Source organism: Pelophylax lessonae (genome assembly GCF_965119305.1).
Source record: "Pelophylax lessonae genome assembly, chromosome: 6".
Lineage (NCBI taxonomy): Eukaryota > Metazoa > Chordata > Amphibia > Anura > Ranidae > Pelophylax > Pelophylax lessonae.
Window position 1 is genome coordinate 267,173,027 of NC_138773.1, and position 20,956 is coordinate 267,193,982.

Genomic DNA, 20,956 nt, shown 5'->3' on the forward strand with positions numbered 1-20,956 from the left:
AAATACAGTTCAACTCTCGCTTTCTGTAGATTACTGTATGTTTGGTACCACTAACCTGGCCATTTCCCGCCATTCAGCATCATCACCTTCTCGCAAACAGATTTCATCCAGCTCTGTAAATAAGTCATGAGGAATGTGTTCTTCATCGTCATCTTCTGTTCCCAGGATAAACTGAACCCTCTGAGATGGAGTGTCTGCAATTACAAGACACCATCAGCCTCTGTAATGTAAGGCATGGAGGATTTAAACCGGAGATTCTTAAGGTGGAAGTCTGGTCAAACCTAACTAAGCCAGGCAAATTCTGGCATTCCTCCCCGACATGTAAAAATCATCATTGATTTTCTGTGAGAAAATTACTCAGAACCCGGAGAAATTATATATATATATATATATATATATATATATATATATATATATATATATATATGCATATATATATATATATATATATATATATATATATTTAGCAGAGACCCTAGAGAATGAAATAGTGATCATTGCAATTTGTTATGTTACATGGCATTTGCGCAGCAAAATTTCATATGCAATTTATTTGGAAAAAATACACTTTAATGCCTTAAAAAACTGTCACTGTTTAAAAGTGTGCACACTCACGGAATGGCACCAAACTTACATACTTAAAAATCTCCATAGGCTACACTTTGAAAATTTTTACAGGTTACCAGTTTAGGGATACAGAGGAGGTCTTAGAATGCTAGAATTATTGCTCTCACTCTTACGTTTGTGGTAAAACCTCACATACAGTGGGTACGGAAAGTATTCAGACCCCCTTAAATTTTTCACTCTTTGTTATATTGCAGCCATTTGCTAAAATCATTTAAGTTTATTCTTCTTCCTCATGAATGTACACATAGCACCCCATACTGACAGAAAAAAACAGAATTGTTGACATTGTTGCAGATTTATTAAAAAAGAAAAACTGAAATATCACATGGTCCTAAGTATTCAGACCCTTTGCTCAGTATTTAGTAGAAGCCCCCTTTTGATCTAATACAGCCAGGAGTCTTTTTGGGAAAGATGCAACAAGTCTTTCACACCTGGATTTGGGGATCCTCTGCCATTCCTCCTTGCAGATCCTCTCCAGCTCTGTCAGGTTGGATGGTAAACGTTGGTGGACAGCCATTTTTAGGTCTCTCCAGAGATGCTCAATTGGGTTTAAGTCAGGGCTCTGGCTGGGCCATTCAAGAACAGTCACGGAGTTGTTGTGAAGCCACTCCTTCGTTATTTTAGCTGTGTGCTTAGGGTCATTGTCTTGTTGGAAGGTAAACCTTCGGCCCAGTCTGAGGTCCAGAGCACTCTGGAGAAGGTTTTTGTCCAGGATATCCCTGTACTTGGCCGCATTCATCTTTCCCTCGATTGCAACCAGTCGTCCTGTCCCTGCAGCTGAAAAACACCCCCACAGCATGATGCTGCCACCACCATGCTTCACTGTTGGGACTGTATTGGACAGGTGATGAGCAGTGCCTGGTTTTCTCCACACATACCGCTTAGAATTAAGGCCAAAAAGTTATATTTTGGTCTCATCAGACCAGAGAATCTTATTTCTCACCATCTTGGAGTCCTTCAGGTGTTTTTTTTAGCAAACTCCATGCGGGCTTTCATGTGTCTTACACTGAGGAGAGGCTTCCGTCGGGCCACTCTGCCATAAAGCCCCGACTGGAGGGCTGCAGTGATGGTTGACTTTCTACAACTTTCTCCCATCTCCTGACTGCATCTGTGGAGCTCAGCCACAGGGATCTTTGGGTTCTTCTTTACCTCTCTCACCAAGGCTCTTCTCCCCCGATAGCTCAGTTTGGCCGGACGGCCAGCTCTAGGAAGGGTTCTGGTCGTCCCAAACGTCTTCCATTTGAGGATTATGGGGGCCACTGTGCTCTTAGGAACCTTAAGTGCAGCAGAAATCTTTTTGTAACCTTGGCCAGATCTGTGCCTTGCCACAATTCTGTCTCTGAGCTCTTCAGGCAGTTCCTTTGACCTCATGATTTTCATTTGCTCTGACATGCATTGTGATCTGGAAGGTCTTATATAGACAGGTGTGTGGCTTTCCTAATCAAGTCCAATCAGTATAATCAAACACAGCTGGACTCAAATGAAGGTGTAGAACCATCTCAAGGATGATCAGAAGAAATGGAAAGCACCTGAGTTAAATATATGAGTGTCACAGCAAAGGGTCTGAATACTTAGGACCATGTGATATTTCAGTTTTTCTTTTTTAATAAATCTGCAACAATGTCAACAATTCTGTGTTTTTCTGTCAGTATGGGGTGCTATGTGTACATTCATGAGGAAGAAGAATGAACCTAAATGATTTTAGCAAATGGCTGCAATATAACAAAGAGTGAAAAATTTAAGGGGGTCTGAATACTTTCTGTAGCCACTGTATGTAGTGCTAACGCCGTTTACATATGCGGGCGGAACCTACGTATGTGTTTGCTTTTTTTTTTTACACTGTCCCTTACATTTTTTTTTGAGCACTTTTATTACTATTACATGAAATTAAAACATCCCTTGGAATAGGAATAAGGCATGACTAGGTCCTCTTTATGGAGAAATTTGGGGTCAATAAGATCTCAGATATCTCATCTACCCTGGAAAGCATGAGATTAAAAAAAAAAAAACATAGATCTCTGCTCTCCAGTAAAAAAAACTGGCACTGTTTACATCTGCCAGAGCCGGAAGTGACGTTGTTTCCGTCCTCCCATTGCCATAGAGATGGCCAGCTCAATGGTGATCCGGCGGGGGGGGGGGGGGGGACACATGCCGTCTCACTGCCTGAAAAAGCAATGCAGTGATCCCTCCTCACTCATAAATCCGGCACTGGAAGCCAATCATGTGACTGGACTGGAGAGCTCCTTAGATTAATTAAGTATCTTTCTTTTACAGGGTAGTTAGTATAGTACTTAAAATGGGGGTGGAACAGGTTTAAACTTGGTTAGGCTTAGACCAGACTTACTTACACCTAAATTAAAATTAAGGCTATCTATAACTGTTTAAACCATAGTATAGGACCTAATCTCTAAATAATTAAAAACAAATACAATCAGTATTCTCTGGATTATTGAACCTGAAATCCACGTGGAATCAACTCAATGCATCAGATGGCATGTGAGTAGCATTGTCATATCTATACCTTTATTTCCATGTTCTGGAAACAGTTTGATGTGACATTTTTATATAAGTATATATGATTATTTTTCAGGTGCCTAGGTACTGTATCTGAATGTAAAGTAAAACCTAACTACTGGTACCTAATAGGAATAATTATGATGACTTTTTTTTCAGGCTTAAGGTGAAACTAAACTCTGTTTAAAAAAAAAAAAATATATATATATATAATTTTATTAAAAATAGCTTTATTTAAGCAATTTGTATAAACATTACAAATTCCAGAGCAAATGCACCACAATAATACATAGTAGGGGTATATCCTACCATAACAGTAAACAACAGGGCATTGGAATATGCTAATTAATGAAGAAGATTCTTTGATTTGCCAACCTAAGGATGTGCAGCATCATTTTAAATAGGAGAGTCATAACAAGTGAAAAGTTTTACCATATGTAGGAGATTCCCGTCCATCTTCTAAACCCGAGTCCCGTTCCTTGTCCTTTTTTCGGTGCTTGTGTCCGCGATGTCGGTGACTGTGACGGCGATGGCTTTTCCTGCCACCAAGTGGTACATGAACTCCAATGAATAATGTCCGATGGCCTACAGAAATAAAAGAAGATGTTACATTCCGTTGAAAAGTAAGAACAAATTATTACTGTACTTTTCTACAAGGTTTTCATGCAGAATACGCAAAACATAAATTAACAGCTAAATGTTTTTCAGTTTCTTATAAACAATACCTCCTGCTTTTTATCTGTCTGTCATTAATGGAGTTACTTTAGCCACGTCTATCAGACATTGCACTATTCCCACATGTCCCCACCTTAACCACTTCTGGACCAGAAGATTTTCCCCCTTAATGACCAGGCCATATTTTGCGATTCGGCACTGCGTTATTTTAACGGACAATTGCACGGCCGTGCAATGCTGTACCTTTTTTCTCCACATATAGCTTTTTTTTTGGTGGTATTTGGTCACCTGTGTGATTTTTATTTTTTGCGCTATAAACAAAAAAGGAGTGACAATTCTGAAAAAAAAAATAATATTTTTCACATTCTGCTATATAACATTCTCAAAAAAAAAAAAATTAAAAAATCAAAATTTTTTAACATTTTAGGCCAATTTGTTTTCTGCTACATATTTTTAGTAAAAAAAAAAAAAATAGTAATAAGCGTATTTTGATTGGTTTGCACAAAAGTTATTGCGTCTACTAACTATGGGAAAGATTTATGTAATTTTTATTGTTTTTTTTTTTTTCCCTAGTAATGGCAGCGATCTGCGATTTTTAGCGGGACTGCGACATTGCGGTAGACAGATTGGACCCCTAACTGACATTTTTTACACTTTTGGGGGGACCAGTGACATTACTACAGCAATTAGTGCTAAAAATATGCACTGTTACTGTAATAACGACAGTGGCAGGGAAGGGGTTAACATTGTGGGTGATCAATAGGTTAAATGTGAGCCTAGGGGAGTGATTCTAACTGTGGGGGGGGGGGGCATGGCTTGTGAAATTATCATAGAGACCTATATAGAAGGATCACAGGGGCTCTATGATCATTCCAGGGAGAAGAATGGTCAGCTGTGTTTACAACAGCTGACTGTTCTTCTGTCTCAGTGGGAAGTGATCGCGGATGTCAGGCGGCAATTGGAGCCACCTGACCTGTGCATCGGCTTCCCCGCTGCCGAGCGGGGGACACTCACCCCCTAGCTGCTGGTGCGTGACTGACGTAGGTCTACATCAGTTTGCACAGGAGAGCCAAACTGCCGCAGTAAAAAGACGGCGTGTGGTCGACAACCGGTTAAAGTGATTGTAAAACAACCCATTGTTGTGCAACTGATTTTCAGGGTTTTTTTTTTAAGAGTTTATAATCGAGCATTTTTGCACATTAAGGCTTCATGCACTCAGGGATTTAAAAAAATGCTGCTTTTATAGGTATTTGACTTTTTTTAGCCTGTAAGAATGTCCCCAGGTTAGCTTATATGTCCATTCATTGATAGGTTGATTTAACAATTATATTAGAAGAGGAGCTTTTAAGGGCTGAAACAAAAAAACATCACCAGCGCATTAAGGAGAGGAGCTTTTTGGCAGAAAAAATGCAGGATGCACCTATACAGATGAATTTAGCGCTTGAGTGTTATTTATTCCACTGGCCAGAATAAATTAATATTCTGGCCAATGGAATCCATGAACGCTTAAAGACTTGATGCGCCTGAGTGCATCCAAATGTGCCTAAACGTGTGTCAAGACATGGTTCATCTGCTGGTGGCAGATAGCCGGAGACCGGAAGTATCGGACTGTACCGCATCGGTGGCTGCACGTTTGTTTTATCTGAATTGTGAGTTTACTATATTTTATTCAATAAATTTATCTTCGTACTACACCATGAGATTTTCTCTATTATTGTCCCTGATATGAGCGGGAGACATCGGAGGATTACCTGACCATTTCTATGATAAGAGGCGGCTTATTATTATCACACCACTGGCTGCATCTCCTTTAAAGAGCAAGGAATTCTCTGGTGGCCCCATTAGAACCTGCACCTACGGAGGAAGACCCGTGTCACACACTGGTGATAATTATCACAAAACGCTCATATGAGTGTATATGGAGGTGAGCGGCCATTGTACACAGTTGTGGATTAGCTTACCCTAGTGACACGCTCTCTCTACAGGCAACATTTGAGTATCACAAGAGTCACGTTTATTTGTGAAAAAGCCACAAGAGTCACTTTTTGAAGCACTACATTTATGCACTTTTTTGCACATGGACATTTTTTTACTTATGCTCACTCACATTTGAGTATATTTATTTATTGTCTTCCAAGCACTTTATTGTCTTTATTATACTATTGTGATGAATTATTTTGACCCATTGGTGTCACTGATGGTTCGCCATATTTTTTAGTATTCATTGTCTGCATTTTTTACAAATTTATTCAAGTACTGCTCATCATTTGTAGCATTTGCGCTATTACTAGATATTCATCACGTTTTACTACTATTTGGTACCTGGCCATTATTTAGCCACTGTTTATAGCCTCATTTGTGTTGGGGATTCGCATCACACTTGGATGGGTGCAGTGTGCGATTCCTAGCATATTTGTCACTCCATTTATTCTCTCATTACGCTTTTCATGTTATTCATTCACCAGCTGTAAGTCATAGTTTACTGATACTCCATTTTTATTTTTATATTATATTTTTTCTGGCGATAATCTATTCACTGCAAATTAGCGCCGATTTGCTCCATACTTACCTTTATTGGAACAAAGATATCTCTGCACATCAGATTCACATAAAAGCAGCAGGGAGGGTTTCAGTAAGCACTCCAAATACAGATTACCTTTAGATTGCTGAGAAATAGGTAGAGGCAGGGTCTCTTTATTTAGAGCATCTCAGTTTTTGTTTGTACCTCTAGCACTACCTCCGAAGGAGCTGCTGTGATTCACTGGTTCGTTCCAACAACAATGCAGAGGCAGTCAAGCACACAGCAACACTCCATTCACTCCAGGTCATTGAACAGTCCAGGGGTTTGTCTTTTCCATATGTTATTGCTTGTAGAAACTTAGGAGGGAATTAGGGGTGATGTGAGATACTCTAAAATGCTTGAACACAATTCTGCAATTCTCTCTTTCTCTAAACAGCAGTGACCAGGGCCGCTGATAGGGGGGGACCACCGGCCCTCTTGTAGGGGGCCCGAGCACACAGGAGGGCCCACACAGAGAGGGGGATTACTGATGGACAACAAATACAGAAATCTTCCTCCAGCACCTGAATCTGATCTCTCCCTGCTATCAGCCTTTATCTGCTGAGAAAGAGACAGTTGCCCCTTACTAATCCCCCTCCCTTGTGTGCCCCCCCCCTCCCAGCACTTATCTCTGCTCAGGAGTTTATTTGTAAATTGTAACTTTGTTTCTCTCTCTCTCTGTCTCTCTGATCACTGAGCTCCAACTGCCCAGCCTGTATATTTTTCTCATCTCATCTTCTTTTTTTATTTAACAGTTTTATTTTTTAGATTTAGCAGGAATTGTGCGAGTTATGTTATATTTGTGTCTGATAATAGTGATTTTGTTGTAATTTTAGCTAAATATATCTTTAATATTTTCTTGGGGGGGCCCTGCCAGGTAGTCTGTACAGGGCCCCGCAATTTCTAACAGCAGCCCTGGCAGTGACACAGTCTTTCACTGACAGCTGGGGACCATGAAGTAGCTTTAGCACAAGTACAGCTAGTCAGGTTCACAGCTGGGGACCAGCACAGAAAGGAGGCTCTACTCATAGAATCTTGGAACAGGATCAGTCCATAGATGCAGATACAGTCTCTTGTAAAGTAATACAGCATCCAGTCCCAGGGCACCAGGGGCAAGCAGTCCCTCTCCTTCTCAGCTTACTGATCTATCCCCTCTAGGGGGAGAACAGACAATCTTATCAGGGCTCCAAACTATTTAACAGCTCTCCCAGCCACCATCTGGGAAAACCTCTCCAAGGATTGGCTGAGACCTACTCAATATTCATTTAAATCCTCCCTCCCCAAACTCCAGAAATGTCTTCTTGAGGCCGGAGGAAGCAAACTCCCAGCCAGTGCAGCCCTGAACAGACCAGAATAAACTATCATTGCTCTTCTGGCTACAGCAGGAGCCAAAAACGACATTTGTTTAGCAGCCCAACTAGGTTGGTGCTCCATATGAATAATAAAAATATAAACTATTTTAAATCCATGCATGCAAATACACACAGCTATTTTAAGATCAATCTCCCTTCCCCCAAGCCCATAATATTTGTTATGCATCTAGCAGAAAGAAACATGTAGTAGAGCTCATTAATTGATCTAAATGGAGTGTGCAGAAGTTTACGACAAACATATATTCCTTAGCACTTGACAGAAATTTACAAGGCTAATTTACATTTTTCTGTTTCCCTAAGGTACAGTATGATGATCAGAACACTGAAAACTGTATAATGAGCACTAGACATTTCTTCAAAGTTCTTTCTGCCAGGCCTAGATTTTACTTGGTGCCAGATGTCAGCTTTGTAGAAACATTATGGAGTACTCAATACCCTATGTTCATCCTCTGGGCTCACGCCACCTATCCAAACAAATTGTTTTCAAAAAGTATTTGCATTCAATATAACGATCCACTGTGTCAGATGGCAAATGTTCAGATCTTTAATACGGAAAAATACAAAATGTGTCACTGTCAAACAATTATCACATTCCCTAATTTAAAGTAAGCTAGCACAAATTGTGATTCGCCCACAAAAAAATCAAACACAGATAATTTGAGTTTATCATTGTTCAGATCTTGCTTGTTACCATGAGGCAACTGTCCTTCGCTGTATTCCAGTATTCTGTAGGTTACTATATTTAGGTATAGATGAACAACAGTCAATAAAAATAATAATAATCAATAAAAATATAAATATCTCCCAATGAGCAAAACCATGTTTAGGAAAACTGTAAAGACCTTAGTAATAACTTACTCGGTTATCTCATGGTCCTTTTTTACAATATCAAGTTATTTTTAAAATGCGGTAAAGGTAAAGTTGTACTTTAAATATACAAAAAAACAAATATATGTATTTTATTTTATTTACTTTTTTATTAGGCTTCATGCACACTGGACATGTTTAACACTTATGCTCCTTTCACACAGTCCGCTCCGTCGGCGGACTCCGTGCTGCTCAGCGGGGGATCGATACACTGATCAGGTAGGTGACAGCTCCCTCTCTGCTCTGTGTGTGGAGACGGAGGTGTCACAGCTCCCGCTGCTCTCTATGGGGGAATCGTATGAGAGCGGACCGCCTGTCCGCTCTCATCTGATCCGATCCCCTGGATGGATGGAAAATAGAGTTTCCATCCGTCTGGATTTCACGGACAGGATTGGATGCGGATGGCAGCGGGTGTCAGCGGACATGTCTCCGCTGACATCCGCTGCCCCATAGGGATGCAGGGAGGATCCGCCTAAAAAACTGACAGGCGGATCTGATCGGATCGTTCGTGTGAAAGAGGCCTCATGTTAGTAACATCTGGCATTTATTTATTTCTGCCTGTAAATGCACACCTGCATGTTAGTCTTAGAGGTTGATTTACTAATGGCAAATGGACTGTGCACTTTGCAAAGTGCAGTTGCACTCAGCAAATGCAGTTGCTCCAGAGCTTTGTAAATGAGTAAAAGCTTAGCTGACATCCATCATCCAATCATGTGCAAGCAAAAATGTTGTTGTTTTTTTATTTTCCTTGCATGTGACTGGGTAATCTTTGCAAAGTGAAGATTTACCTCATTTACTAAGCTCTGGAGCAATTTCACTTTCAGAGGGCAACTGCACTTTGTAAAGTATACAGTCTAGTTGCCTTTAGTAACTTAACCCTTATAAGTCAATGCACGCATAAGCTTTAAGAGGCAGAAAAAAAAAAAAAAAACACTGCCACCGTGCCCAGGAGCAGCAGCGTTTTGGCACAAAAAACACTGGAGGCGTGTAAACGCGTCTAAACCCAAGTTAAAGCTAGAGGCGTCAATCGCTTAGGCGTTAATTTATTTTAGTGGGCAAAATAAAATATAATGAATTAACGCCCAAGCGCATTTGCAAACATCAAGTGTTTTTTTCTGGAAAAATGCTGCTGGTAAGAGGAAAGACATCTAGGAAAGATGGGTAAACAGCCTGTGTACATGGGGCTTCAATTCTAATTGCTATGCTTAGAGGAAAAACAAAGCAGTTCAGACAGAAACAAATGTAAGGCAAAGGCGAATTATGGAGCAAGGGACTTTTTTTTTCAAATATAATTTTTATTTACTTTTTTTTAAAGAAAAACATAAACCAAACACAAAAAAGGCATACATTGGAACCTCGATTACATACATGCCGAACAAATTATCATGATACAATCAATATTCAATTAATCAGCAAAAAGAGAAAGGCAAACAGGAATTCAGGTCGTCACGGCACCCTCCTTGTACCTCTACAAGAGGTTCCCCTAAAATTAAATACCTTCCTACAACATATATCTCAACTGACAATTAAGTAAACTCTCACATTACCCGTCCATTCCAGATTGCCCCATTTATTGCCCAAAACGAACAAACAAACAACAAGACAAACATACAGCAGAGAAAGAGAAAAAAAAAAAAAGGAATTCTCTCTCCCTCTCCCCTTCCCCCCCCCCCCCATCTCCAACAAAGTAGGCTACTTCACCATCTACGAGAGCAACAAAGATATACCCTCATCAGACAGGATATAAGTATTCCAGAGTTCCCAGGTCTCGTGGTATAGTTCTCGTTTGCCCTGTGATGTTAACACTAAACCTCCATCTTATTAATGGCCTCTACCCTCCGCACCCACTCTTTTACCGTCGGGGGCTGGGACTTTTCCATAATACCGGAATACACGCCTTCGCTGCATTAACCAAATGTCGCACCACCGATTTCTCGTATCTCTGCACAGGAATGTCTGAAAGGTGGAGCAAAAACAAAGCTGGATCCTCTTGGATAGAGTATTCCGTAAATTTTTGGACAATAGCTCTAATTTCAGACCAATATACTAAAAGTTTAGGACAAGACCAAAAAATATGAAGCAGCGTTGCATCTCCCCCCCCCCCCCCCCACACCGCCAACAATTCGCCGAAGTATTTGGAAAAATCCTATGAAGTCTGTGGGGTGTATAGTACCATCTAGACATTAACTTGAAATTAGTCTCTTGAATTTTGGTGCAGATAGACGATTTAAAAGAAAGTGAAATAATATTTTGTATTTGCCGTGGTGTAAAGGTACGTTGCAAATCAGATGCCCATTTAGTCAAACACGGCAGGGGAGGGTCATCTATCGGGATCGTTAGTAGACTGTAAAGTAAAGAGAGCGTATGTGACAGGACCCCCTCTTTCAGACAATACTCTTCAAATTTCGTCAAACTTCTTGCGAAGTCTGCTGGATTCGACAGTGTGTGTAGAAAATGATGAAGTTGTAGAGCTGACCAAAACGTCAGTCTGAAATATCCATCCATGTTTGTTAAATTCTCCAGTGACGGCCATCTATCCGACACCAGAAACTGGGCCACCCGTGTATATCCAGAAACTCCCAGTGCCACTATATCTGGTGAGACCAGGCCCGGTATAAACCGCGGATTTCCAATTACTGGCATTAGCGGGGAGCAGGGGGGAGAAAGAAAGTACCGTGTCATGACCTGATTACATATTCGTAATGTTGTACCCATAAGAGGATGCAAACGTAGCTACGAGGGTAGGTCTGAATAACACCATAGGGCCCCCTCAAAGGAATATTCGTCTGTGCTTGCTTTATGTCAATCCACAGTTTAGATGCCCGGTGTCAACACCAATCAACCACTCTGCCAAGATGGACTGCTTGGAAATACTTCTGAATATCCGGTAAAGCTAAACCGCCAAATACTCTTGGTCGGATCATTTGCGTCCGTGCAAGGCGAGGTCTTTTCTGTGCCCACACAAATTTAGTGAAAAGGGAATGGATCAGGTGAAAGTACCTGGCAGGTGGCCTTATCGGAAGGGCCCTTAACAAGTAAAGATGTTTGGGTAGTATGCTCATTTTTAGCAGGTTACACCTGCCAAACCATGAGTGTAGGCCCCTCTGCCACTTGTCCAGGAGAGAACGTGTCTCCCCAATCAAGGGAGGGAAATTCAGGTCATAGACCTTAGATAGACAAGATGGAATTAAAGTACCTAAATATCTTAAAGCCCTGTCTGTCCATCGGAAACCAAAACTCATTTGGAGGGTACGTAGGTTGTGCGGGCGGACCCCCACTCCCATTGCCTCTGATTTATTAAAATTAATTTTAAAATTTGAAAGGGATCCGTACCTGGTCAGTTCCCGCAATAAACTTGGAAGGGAGAGGGAGGGGTTTGTCACCGAGAACATAAGATCATCAGCATAGGCTGATATCTTATGTTGGCTTCCGCCAATCCTCACTCCTTGTATATCTGGGTTTTGGCGTACAGTACAAAGGAAAGGTTCCAACGAGAGAGCAAATAAAAGGGGAGACAAGGGACAACCCTGTCTCGTACCGTTATTAATAGAGAAAGGTTCAGATAACAGACCGTTCACCTTAACTTGTGCTGTAGGGGTTGAATATACATTAGTGATCCATCGCATCATATTGCTTCCCAAGCCTATATATTTAAGAACCGCAAACATGAAGCGCCAATTCACCCTATCAAAGGCTTTTTCCACGTCTGTGTTAATGAAAACACTCGGTATTTGGGAAGTGTTAGCCACATGGATCAAATTTAACACTTTAGTGGTGTTGTCCCTAGCCTCCCGGCCAGGGACAAAACCCACTTGGTCAAGGTGAATAAGGTCCATAAGATGTGGGGCTAAACGATTGGCTAAAATTTTTGTAAAAATTTTCAAATCAATGTTAAGTAAAGAGATGGGCCTGTAACTTCCACATAATGTAGGATCCTTCCCTTCTTTCAATAGAATGGTAGAGCTGCTTTGGCTCTATACCGAAGAAGATCGGTTATTTGTTGACGTGTTCGTGTAAGCTCCGTCTCCAATCTAGGCGTCGTAGCATGTCTATATTGCGATTCTAACTGACGGAGTGTATCTAAATGCTGCGTTAAGTGTTTGTCTCGTTCTTTTTTGAGTCTGGACCCATGTTTAATAAAAAGCCCCCTCAAAACCGATTTATGGGCCTCCCAGATGTTCCCTATCCCACATTCCTCCAGATCATTCCTCTGAAAATAATCCTGTAATTCCGCCGAAATCTCTGTCAGGACATCAGGGATCTGTAGGAGAGTCTCGTTCAGCCTCCAAAAACGTTGACAGGTAACGGCTTGGTCTGATAAAGAGTAAGTGATCATCACTGGCGCATGGTCTGACCATGTTATATCACCTATTGACGATGTCTTGATCGCATTGAGCTGTCTATGCGGAATCAAAAAATAGTCAATCCGTGAATAACACTTATGGGGAGATGAATAAAATGTGTAATCCCTCTCCGATGGATGCATCAAACGCCATACGTCTACCCATTGAGCATTGTAGAACGTTCGTGCGATACTTTTACAAGCAGACGGCAAGATAGCCGATCTACCTGTAGAAGCATCAAGACGCGCTAGCAATGGGACATTAAAATCCCCGCCCAAAATAAGCTGTCCTTCCATAAACTCCAGGAGCAGTTTAGTCACTCTCTTGAGGAACTCTGCTTGACGATCATTTGGTGCATATAACGTTGCGAATGTAAACTGTATGTCTCCAACCTTCCCTCTCACAAACAAATATCGTCCCTCTGGATCAGACAAAATATCATTCAGTTTCCATGGAATTTTGGTGGATACCAAAATAGTCACTCCTCGAGACTTAGCCTCCGCATTAGTAGAGTGATAAGCTATATTATAGCATCTATTCGTGAGCCTGGGAACTTATCCCCCCTGAAGTGGGTCTCTTGAATAAATGCAACATCCACTCTTGATCGCTTGAGGTCATTAAGCAGCATCCTCCTCTTTTCTGGTATATTAAGACCCCTTGCGTTCAAGGAAAGGATGGTAAGGTCCTCCATCATCAGGACGGGATAAAAGAGGGGAGGAGGGAGGGAAAAAGAAAGAAAGATAGAGAGAGAAAGAAAAGAAGACGAAAAAAAAAAAAGAAAGAGAGAGAGAGAAAGAAAAGAAGAAGAAAAAAAAAAAAAAGAAAGAGAGAGAGAGAAAGAAAAGAAGAAGAAAAAAAAAAAAAGGAAGTTCATTAAACATGGGTCCAGACTCAAAAAAGAACGAGACAAACACTTAACGCAGCTTTTAGATACACTCCGTCAGTTAGAGTCGCAATATAGACATGCTACGACGCCTAGATTGGTGACGGAGCTTACACGAACACGTCAACAAATAACCGATCTTCTTCGGTATAGAGCCAATTCAAACAAAAACAAAACCTCACACAAACACCCCCCACACCCGGGCAAGGCAGGGTAGTCCCTTACCACCCCGCTCCCCCGGTGCAAATCCCCCTATCACTAACAGGGACAAGTTCCCATGTACACTATGTGACGAGCATCACCCCTCAGTGTACTGGCCTAAATGGGGCAATGCTCCAGATCATGGACGGATAACACACCAAAAAAATAAAAAAGAATAATACAAAAAAAATAAAACCACCGCTCTCCCAGACCCTCTCCAGCCCCCCCCAACCAAAAACAAAAGGACACCACTCTGAGTCCTGACTGTATTAACATTGGTCGACCTCTTATAGCTACTTCTTCCAAAAAAAAAAAAGGGGTAAGTCCCCTCTCGGGTCAAAAATAAACCTCTCCCCTGCCTCCCCCTACCCCAAACTCTCCTGGGTATAGGAAAGAGGCAGGGGAGGGTATCCAACTTCATGCCCCTAAATAGGAAAAAAAAAAAAAAAGGGCTATATATACCTCAAAAAAAAAACTAAAAGAGAAATAGAGGTGATAAAAAAGTATCTCTCCCCCTTCCTTCCCCCTCCCCTTCCCCCTCTCCTCCCCTCTCACCTTCTCTTTATCTGAAAGTACCCCACCATTTAAATACCCCACCAATTAAGGTCATCAAGAGCCACTCCGTATGCAGTTAATCATCTAACTTCCAAAATGGATAGGGAAAAGTTCATACAAAACTGGGTCCATCTGTACCCTGGGTGATCGGGTACCGCTTCCCATATGTGAGCCCCTCCCATGCCGGCACCCGGCCTCGCCCAGCCATCCAAGTGAATGTGTGTTAAAAAAAAATTAAAAAAATTATCGTGCTACTTATATATCCTGTGCATCCAAGAAATGATTTTTAAAAAAAAAAAAGAGGAAAAAAAAAAAAAAAAAAGAAAACCCTACGACACCTCAAAAAATTTAAAGACCTTATTGTGACCAAAAAAGGAAACGAGAGGCTTCTGATACTATGACCTCATATTTACTTGTGCTAAAGGAGAGCTTTTTATCTCTCACAACCAAAACATCACTCACACACACAAAAAAAAAAAAAAAAAAAACCCTTAAATTATTAAATGTTAGTTATTACGCTGAGCAATACCCCTCGCCCCAGGCCCTCACCCCCCAGGACATGAGAGGAGACCTCTCCAACACAGTCTGTCCCCTACAACCAACCTTGCTATCGGCACTCCCCCACCCACTTCATATATTATAATAAGACCAACGGAGAAGGGATACGAAAGGGGGTGGGAGGGGAAAGAAAAAAAAAAGGGAGGGACACAAAACAAAAAAAAAAAAGAAAAAAAAACGAAAAATATATATATATACTTAGGGAAAAAAACAAAAAAAAAAAAAAAAGAACCACAAAAAAAGAATTATAACCAATATATAAAGGCAGCTTATAATAATTTCTTCAAGGCTTTAGTCTCCGTTTCCCTTCATGTTAATCCAGCCTCTTGCAGTTCCCTAGGGGAGCCCCCCTTTTCCTGCCGTGCTGAACGCCTATTTCCAGGTAATCCTATACCGCCACTCCTCCTCTGTACCGGTAAAAATGCTAACCAGTTTGGAACCTGGAAAGGGTCTATTCCCAAAAATGAAAAAAACGTTGGCAGATCGCTTGGCGATCGTAAAATAAAATAGCCTTGCTTATTGCGGAAGGTAACTGAAAAAGGGAACCCCCAATGATAAGTCAAACCTAACTGTCTGGCCTTGTCAAGAATGGGCCTTAATATAGCCCTCCTCTGCAATGTGGCTTTAGACAAGTCAGGGAGAATTTTAATAGGTGCTCCCTCAAAGTCTACAGTACCTTTATCCCAAGCACCGCGTAGTATCAGCTCTTTGTCCGTAAAGTGATGGATCCGGCAAACCACGTCTCTTGATCTGTCGGAGTCAATAAGTCAGGGGCCAGGGGCTCGATGGACCCTGTTGAACTGAAGTCTGGCAGGATACCGCTCACCTAGTATTATCTTGAATATGCCTTTTACGGTGTCCGCCAGGTTTTCCGACTCTATAGCCTCTGGAAGACCTCTCACCCGCACATTATTTCGTCGGCTTCTGTCCTCTAGCTCCTCCATGCGGAGCTGCAATGATATCTCCGCCTCCCCGTGTGTCTTGGTGTGGATTTCCAAGTCCCCCACTCGCCTTTCCAGAGAGGTAAGAGTAGATTCACCCGCCGACATCCTCTGTGTTACCACCTGCATCTCATCTCTCACTTCTGCAGCTGGCGGCTTGCTGTTTTTCCTCCATCCGGGCCACCATTGCTGCAATGTCTGCCTTAATAGGCAAAGCTTGCAAGAGAGCTCTTAGTTCGGCATCCGCCCTCAGTGACAGGACACTTTCCCCCATCCTGGGGGTCGGCCAGGTTGTCTGAGTGTATTTCAGGTAACTCCGACATGGCCAGGGCTCCTGTAAGAGAACTCACATTGCATGCCGGGTCCGCCGCTGTAGTCTGCAGACCACGCCGTGCAGCCACCTTGGAGCCCGACGAGCCAGGGGCTGTAGCTGGGAAAAATTGTGAAATCTCCCCTTCGGATCTGCCTGATCTCGTTCCCTGAGCTGAGCCTTTGGTTTTGCGCTTCTTAGTCAGAGTCATGTCCGCTATGGCATTCCAAACATACCGGGTTAGGTTAGGGCCGGAGAGAGAGCCGGGAGCTCAGTAGATGTGTGTCTCTACTCCGCCATGGCCTGGCCACGCCCCCCAATATGCAAGGGACTTTTGATATAGTATGTGGTCCTCTTTATCTAGACAGGGATGAGCAGGCTGGATCAGCAAAACCAAGGCTGCAGAAATAAAGACGTGGGAGATGGAAAGAGGCTGCAGAGACACCGCTACATGGAAGAGGATGAGAGGTTGTAGAAATAAAGTCACAAAGAAGAAGGTAAGGGGATGCAGACACATGAAGTGTAAGTGGCTGCAGAGACACCAGAGGAGAGAGGATAAGAGGCAGCAGAGAGTAAAGCCCTGTACACACGTACCGATTGTCGGGCGTAAATATTCGGCCGACGACCGATCGGCCGATTATAGGCTTGTTAGTATGATGCTTCCGACAGCCGACAGCGCAGGCATTAAAATTTTTGTTGGCCAACACCAGAACGGCCGATTGTTCGCCAGTCAGTACAGATTTCGGCCGACAGACAGCCGATTAGCAAGACTGAGCATGCTCAGAAAAGAAAAAAGACAAGGAAAGTTAACCATCACATGACATCACTTCTGCAGTCGGCTGTTGTTGGCCGACAAAATTCGTGTGCAGTCTTTTGCAGTTTTCAACAGACACGACAGCCCTGGACAAAAGACGGCCGATCGTTCGGCCGACGATCGGTACGTGTGTACGGAGCTTTAGGCTGTATAAATAAAATACACAGTAGAGGGTGAGGCTCCATTCACACTTGTGCGACTTGTCATGCAACTTTGGACATCAAAGTGGCATGACAAGTTGTTCCCCGTGTTTTCCAATGATCACCATTCACATATGTGCGACTTAAAGTTGCAGAAGGTTAAAGTGTAAAATAAAGGCAAAACTTTTTTTTTTTAGTTTTGGATAGAGTGGAGAGGGATTAGAACTCCTGTCAGTTTGTATTGCTGTCTTTGCCCCTGTTAAGGAGATTCACCCTCTCCGTTTGTCCTGTTTTCTATTATCATTGAAAGTGAAAGTAAAAGAAAATCTCAAATTTTGGGTTGTCCCCACAAAAGTAAGAAACGGTAAATCTTCCACTGGGGACACTCAATGGGGATAATTGGAAGATCAATAGGTTCTGGTAACTTGAGCATCCCCAAGGACTTTCCTTAATTTGCTGAGATTTCTTTTCACTTCATGTTTGCCTATGGGACATGAAGTGAAGGAAAATATCTGCAATGGAATCCAAATGACAAAAACAAATCTGACAGGGGTTATAACCCTCCCTTTTGCCTCCCTTTTGCCTATAGTTGTACTTTAATTGGTTACTATGGATTCATACATTTCATTATTTCCCTTATTTACTAGCTATGGAGCTGTGATTTGGCTTCAAATTGCACTTCATCTAACGTGAACCTGCCACCTCTATTAAAAATATTAACACAGTGATTGAAAACAGGCATTAAAAGGTGCCTGCAAGACCCGTTTTCCTTCAGATAGTTTATGTTTGGAAAATCCATTATCCTGGATTCACATTCCATATTCTGAAGGTATTAAAGCGTATCTAAATCCAAAGGCAAAAATATAATATATTGCAGTTTACCAATCCTTAACCACTTCAGCCAGGGCTAGAATAAGAGCATCATGGGCCTGGTGCTGAGGATTTTGGTGGGCTTAAGGGCCGTGTGTCTGCGTGCACCCTGAGGTAAAAGGGTGATGCCGCGCAGGCCCAATGCTTCCTAAAAGCCCTGCATTGGCGTGCACGATGAATGCTGAGGTAAAGTGGAAGTGTGCAGCTGTGCAGGCTTAACACAACACAACGGTAGCAGGTGGTGCATGCAAAATGCAGGGCAATTCAGGGCAGGGCTTCTGTTAGAAATCAGGGGCCCAGTATAGTCTACCTGAAAGGCCCACAAAAAATATCAAAACAATATTTTCACTAAAAATACTCTAAAATGATAACTAGTGGTGGACACAAACATAGCATAACCTAGACTTTTCCTGCTAAATCTAAAATATAAAACTACATTAAGGCAATAAATTAAGCTCTCTGTGTAAATTAGGTTTTGGGGCTCATTCACATAGGTACTGTGACTTGTATAGTGTGATTTTTTTTTTCTTGTAACTGGAGATGTGTGCAAGAAGCCTATGTTACACTATGGGGACGCAGTAGCTATATGGACACAGGTCCTAATTTGACAGGTGTATGGGTGCAGGTGTACGGCCCCGAACACAGACAGTGTGCATTTGGGGCCACTCACCCACACCCGCACATTTACACTGTATAGTTCAAAGAACCTGTGTGAATAAGCCCTTAAATGTTTTAATTTTTTTTTACAACTTTTAAAATTATTTTTTAAAATTTTTAAAAATATTTTTTTACTATTTTTAATTCAAAGCTGTTTGTGGGGCTTTGGTATTATATCAGGGGTCTAAATAAATCCCTGACATCTCACCTTTGAGACAGAGAAAGGAATTCAGGTCACAGATTCTTTATTTCTCTGTAGCCTCAGTTGCACTGCAGATGAATGAACAGGAGACAAAGGCTCCTGTTCATTCATAAACATAAGCAAAGTAACACATTTTACTATGCTTCAGTTATAAATGAACACAGGGAGTGATTGATTAGTAACTGTGTTCATTCACTAAAGACAGAGGTCTGTAAATTACACATTTAATGGCCCCTTCCCTCACTCTCCATTCTGAACATTCCCCTGGCAGGAGATGAAAGTCGGCCATGCTTCGGGGAGAACACAGAAGCTTGCAGGGGAAATCAAATGTGGGCAGGACAGGTAGGGGGATTGGTACTGTAGGGGGGCAACTACAGGAAAGATACCCTATGTGTCTCTCCCATCCAGCAGCTGAAAGCCGACAGGAGGAAGAGGGAGGAGAAAGCGGCTTTCAGCTGCTGCAGAGTCGCACAGTGCATTGATCCTGTAATTGCTATGGTACCGATCATCCTCCCTGTCCTGCCTACATCAGATTCCCCCAGTGTGCCTGTGCCCCCATACAGGAGGACACGTGGTACCCCCTTATCAGCAGCCCTGGGTCAGGGGAAACTGTCCCCTGTTGGCCCATTTGTTTCCGTAAGCGGCCTGAAGCTGCATCTCCAATAGCCCCAACATTGCTTGACTTTGTTTGCTGGACAAAGTCAAGCAAAAAGTCACATTCAGCCCTTGGGCCTCAGTTTGGACACCACTGCAATATACTAAAGTAAAAACTTTTGACTGCAGGCAGAATAATGCATCCCAAAACACATTTCAATAAAGTACACTGGAGTTTTATGTATTATACTTTTGTATTGGGGTCTTCTGGCAGGGGCCCAGGGTTGCCCTATTTACATGAACAGATGTAATGATGTATACAGAGAAATACAGTGGAGATGGTCAGTGTACTGTAGAAGATCAGGGAAAGCTGTCAGCTTCATCTGTCTCTCTCAGGTCCTCGCCACCAACCAAGCCTGCAAACTCACAGCGGCAGCTTCCTGTCTGATAGAGCCATGACTCACCTGTATGCCAGCCTCATACACTAGAACAATTGGGTCAGCTTGGGATCGATGCTGCAGGATGGATCACTGCCCAGACTTTAAGCTTCTTTCCCCCGATGGGGTGAGGGGAACATAAGGTGCCCGCTGTGGATGACCTTCTGCCAGGGACAGAGCCCCCAGTGTCCAAGTCCTATGTGGTCCCCAGGAGCTGTCCATAGATGCAGCCTGTAATGTTGCCTGCACTCCTAACAGAAACCACAGCCAAAGCAGAACACCGGGCAGCGAAGACACACCCAGTGACTGCAGGTACACACCTATTAAAAGAGGAGAGGAACCAAGGACTGTAAGCATTCTCCAATCACCTGCAAACAACGGTCCTTTCAAGTTTATTATAGCAAGATAGGCCCCTCTGTGTGCTCTTGGCATAGCAGCTCTTTCAGGTAATGTACAGCGTAATCCTGACACCTGGCCCAGGCAGTTCATGCAGAATGCAGGGCCGGTCAAGGGAAATTACTCCCCTGTCAGCCTATTGCTTTCCGTGAGCAGCCTGGTTTTTTATGGTCAGCTGGGTCGATTAACCACTTTAAGACTGGAAGGATTTGCTCGTTTATGACCAGGCCCTATTTTGCGATTCGGCACTGAGTTACTTTAATGGACAATCGCGCGGTTGTGCAAAGCTGTACCCAAATAGAATTGACGTCCTTTATTTCCCACAAACCGTGTATGGCCTGCCTAACACTACCATCTCTAGATAATGCTAATGTCCCATGGGTGTCTCCTTTGCTCCTCTATACACTAAGGAACAACCTTAAAACAGGACGTGTGTTAC

The 20,956-nt window shown here is 42.5% G+C and overlaps 1 protein-coding gene across 4 annotated transcripts in view; it reads right to left on the minus strand.

Moving 5' to 3' along the window:
• The window catches only part of SLC4A10 (solute carrier family 4 member 10), a 409,068-nt gene that overhangs the window by 148,082 nt on the left and 240,030 nt on the right, over positions 1–20,956 (minus strand). For all 4 annotated transcript variants that reach the window (XM_082261024.1, XM_082261023.1, XM_082261026.1 and 1 more), the window contains exons 3-4: positions 3,574–3,726; positions 56–194 (exon numbers count right to left, since the gene is read on the minus strand). In XM_082261024.1, coding sequence (XP_082117150.1) covers positions 56–194; positions 3,574–3,726 — 292 coding nt within the window. The remainder of the gene's footprint in view (positions 1–55; positions 195–3,573; positions 3,727–20,956) is intronic.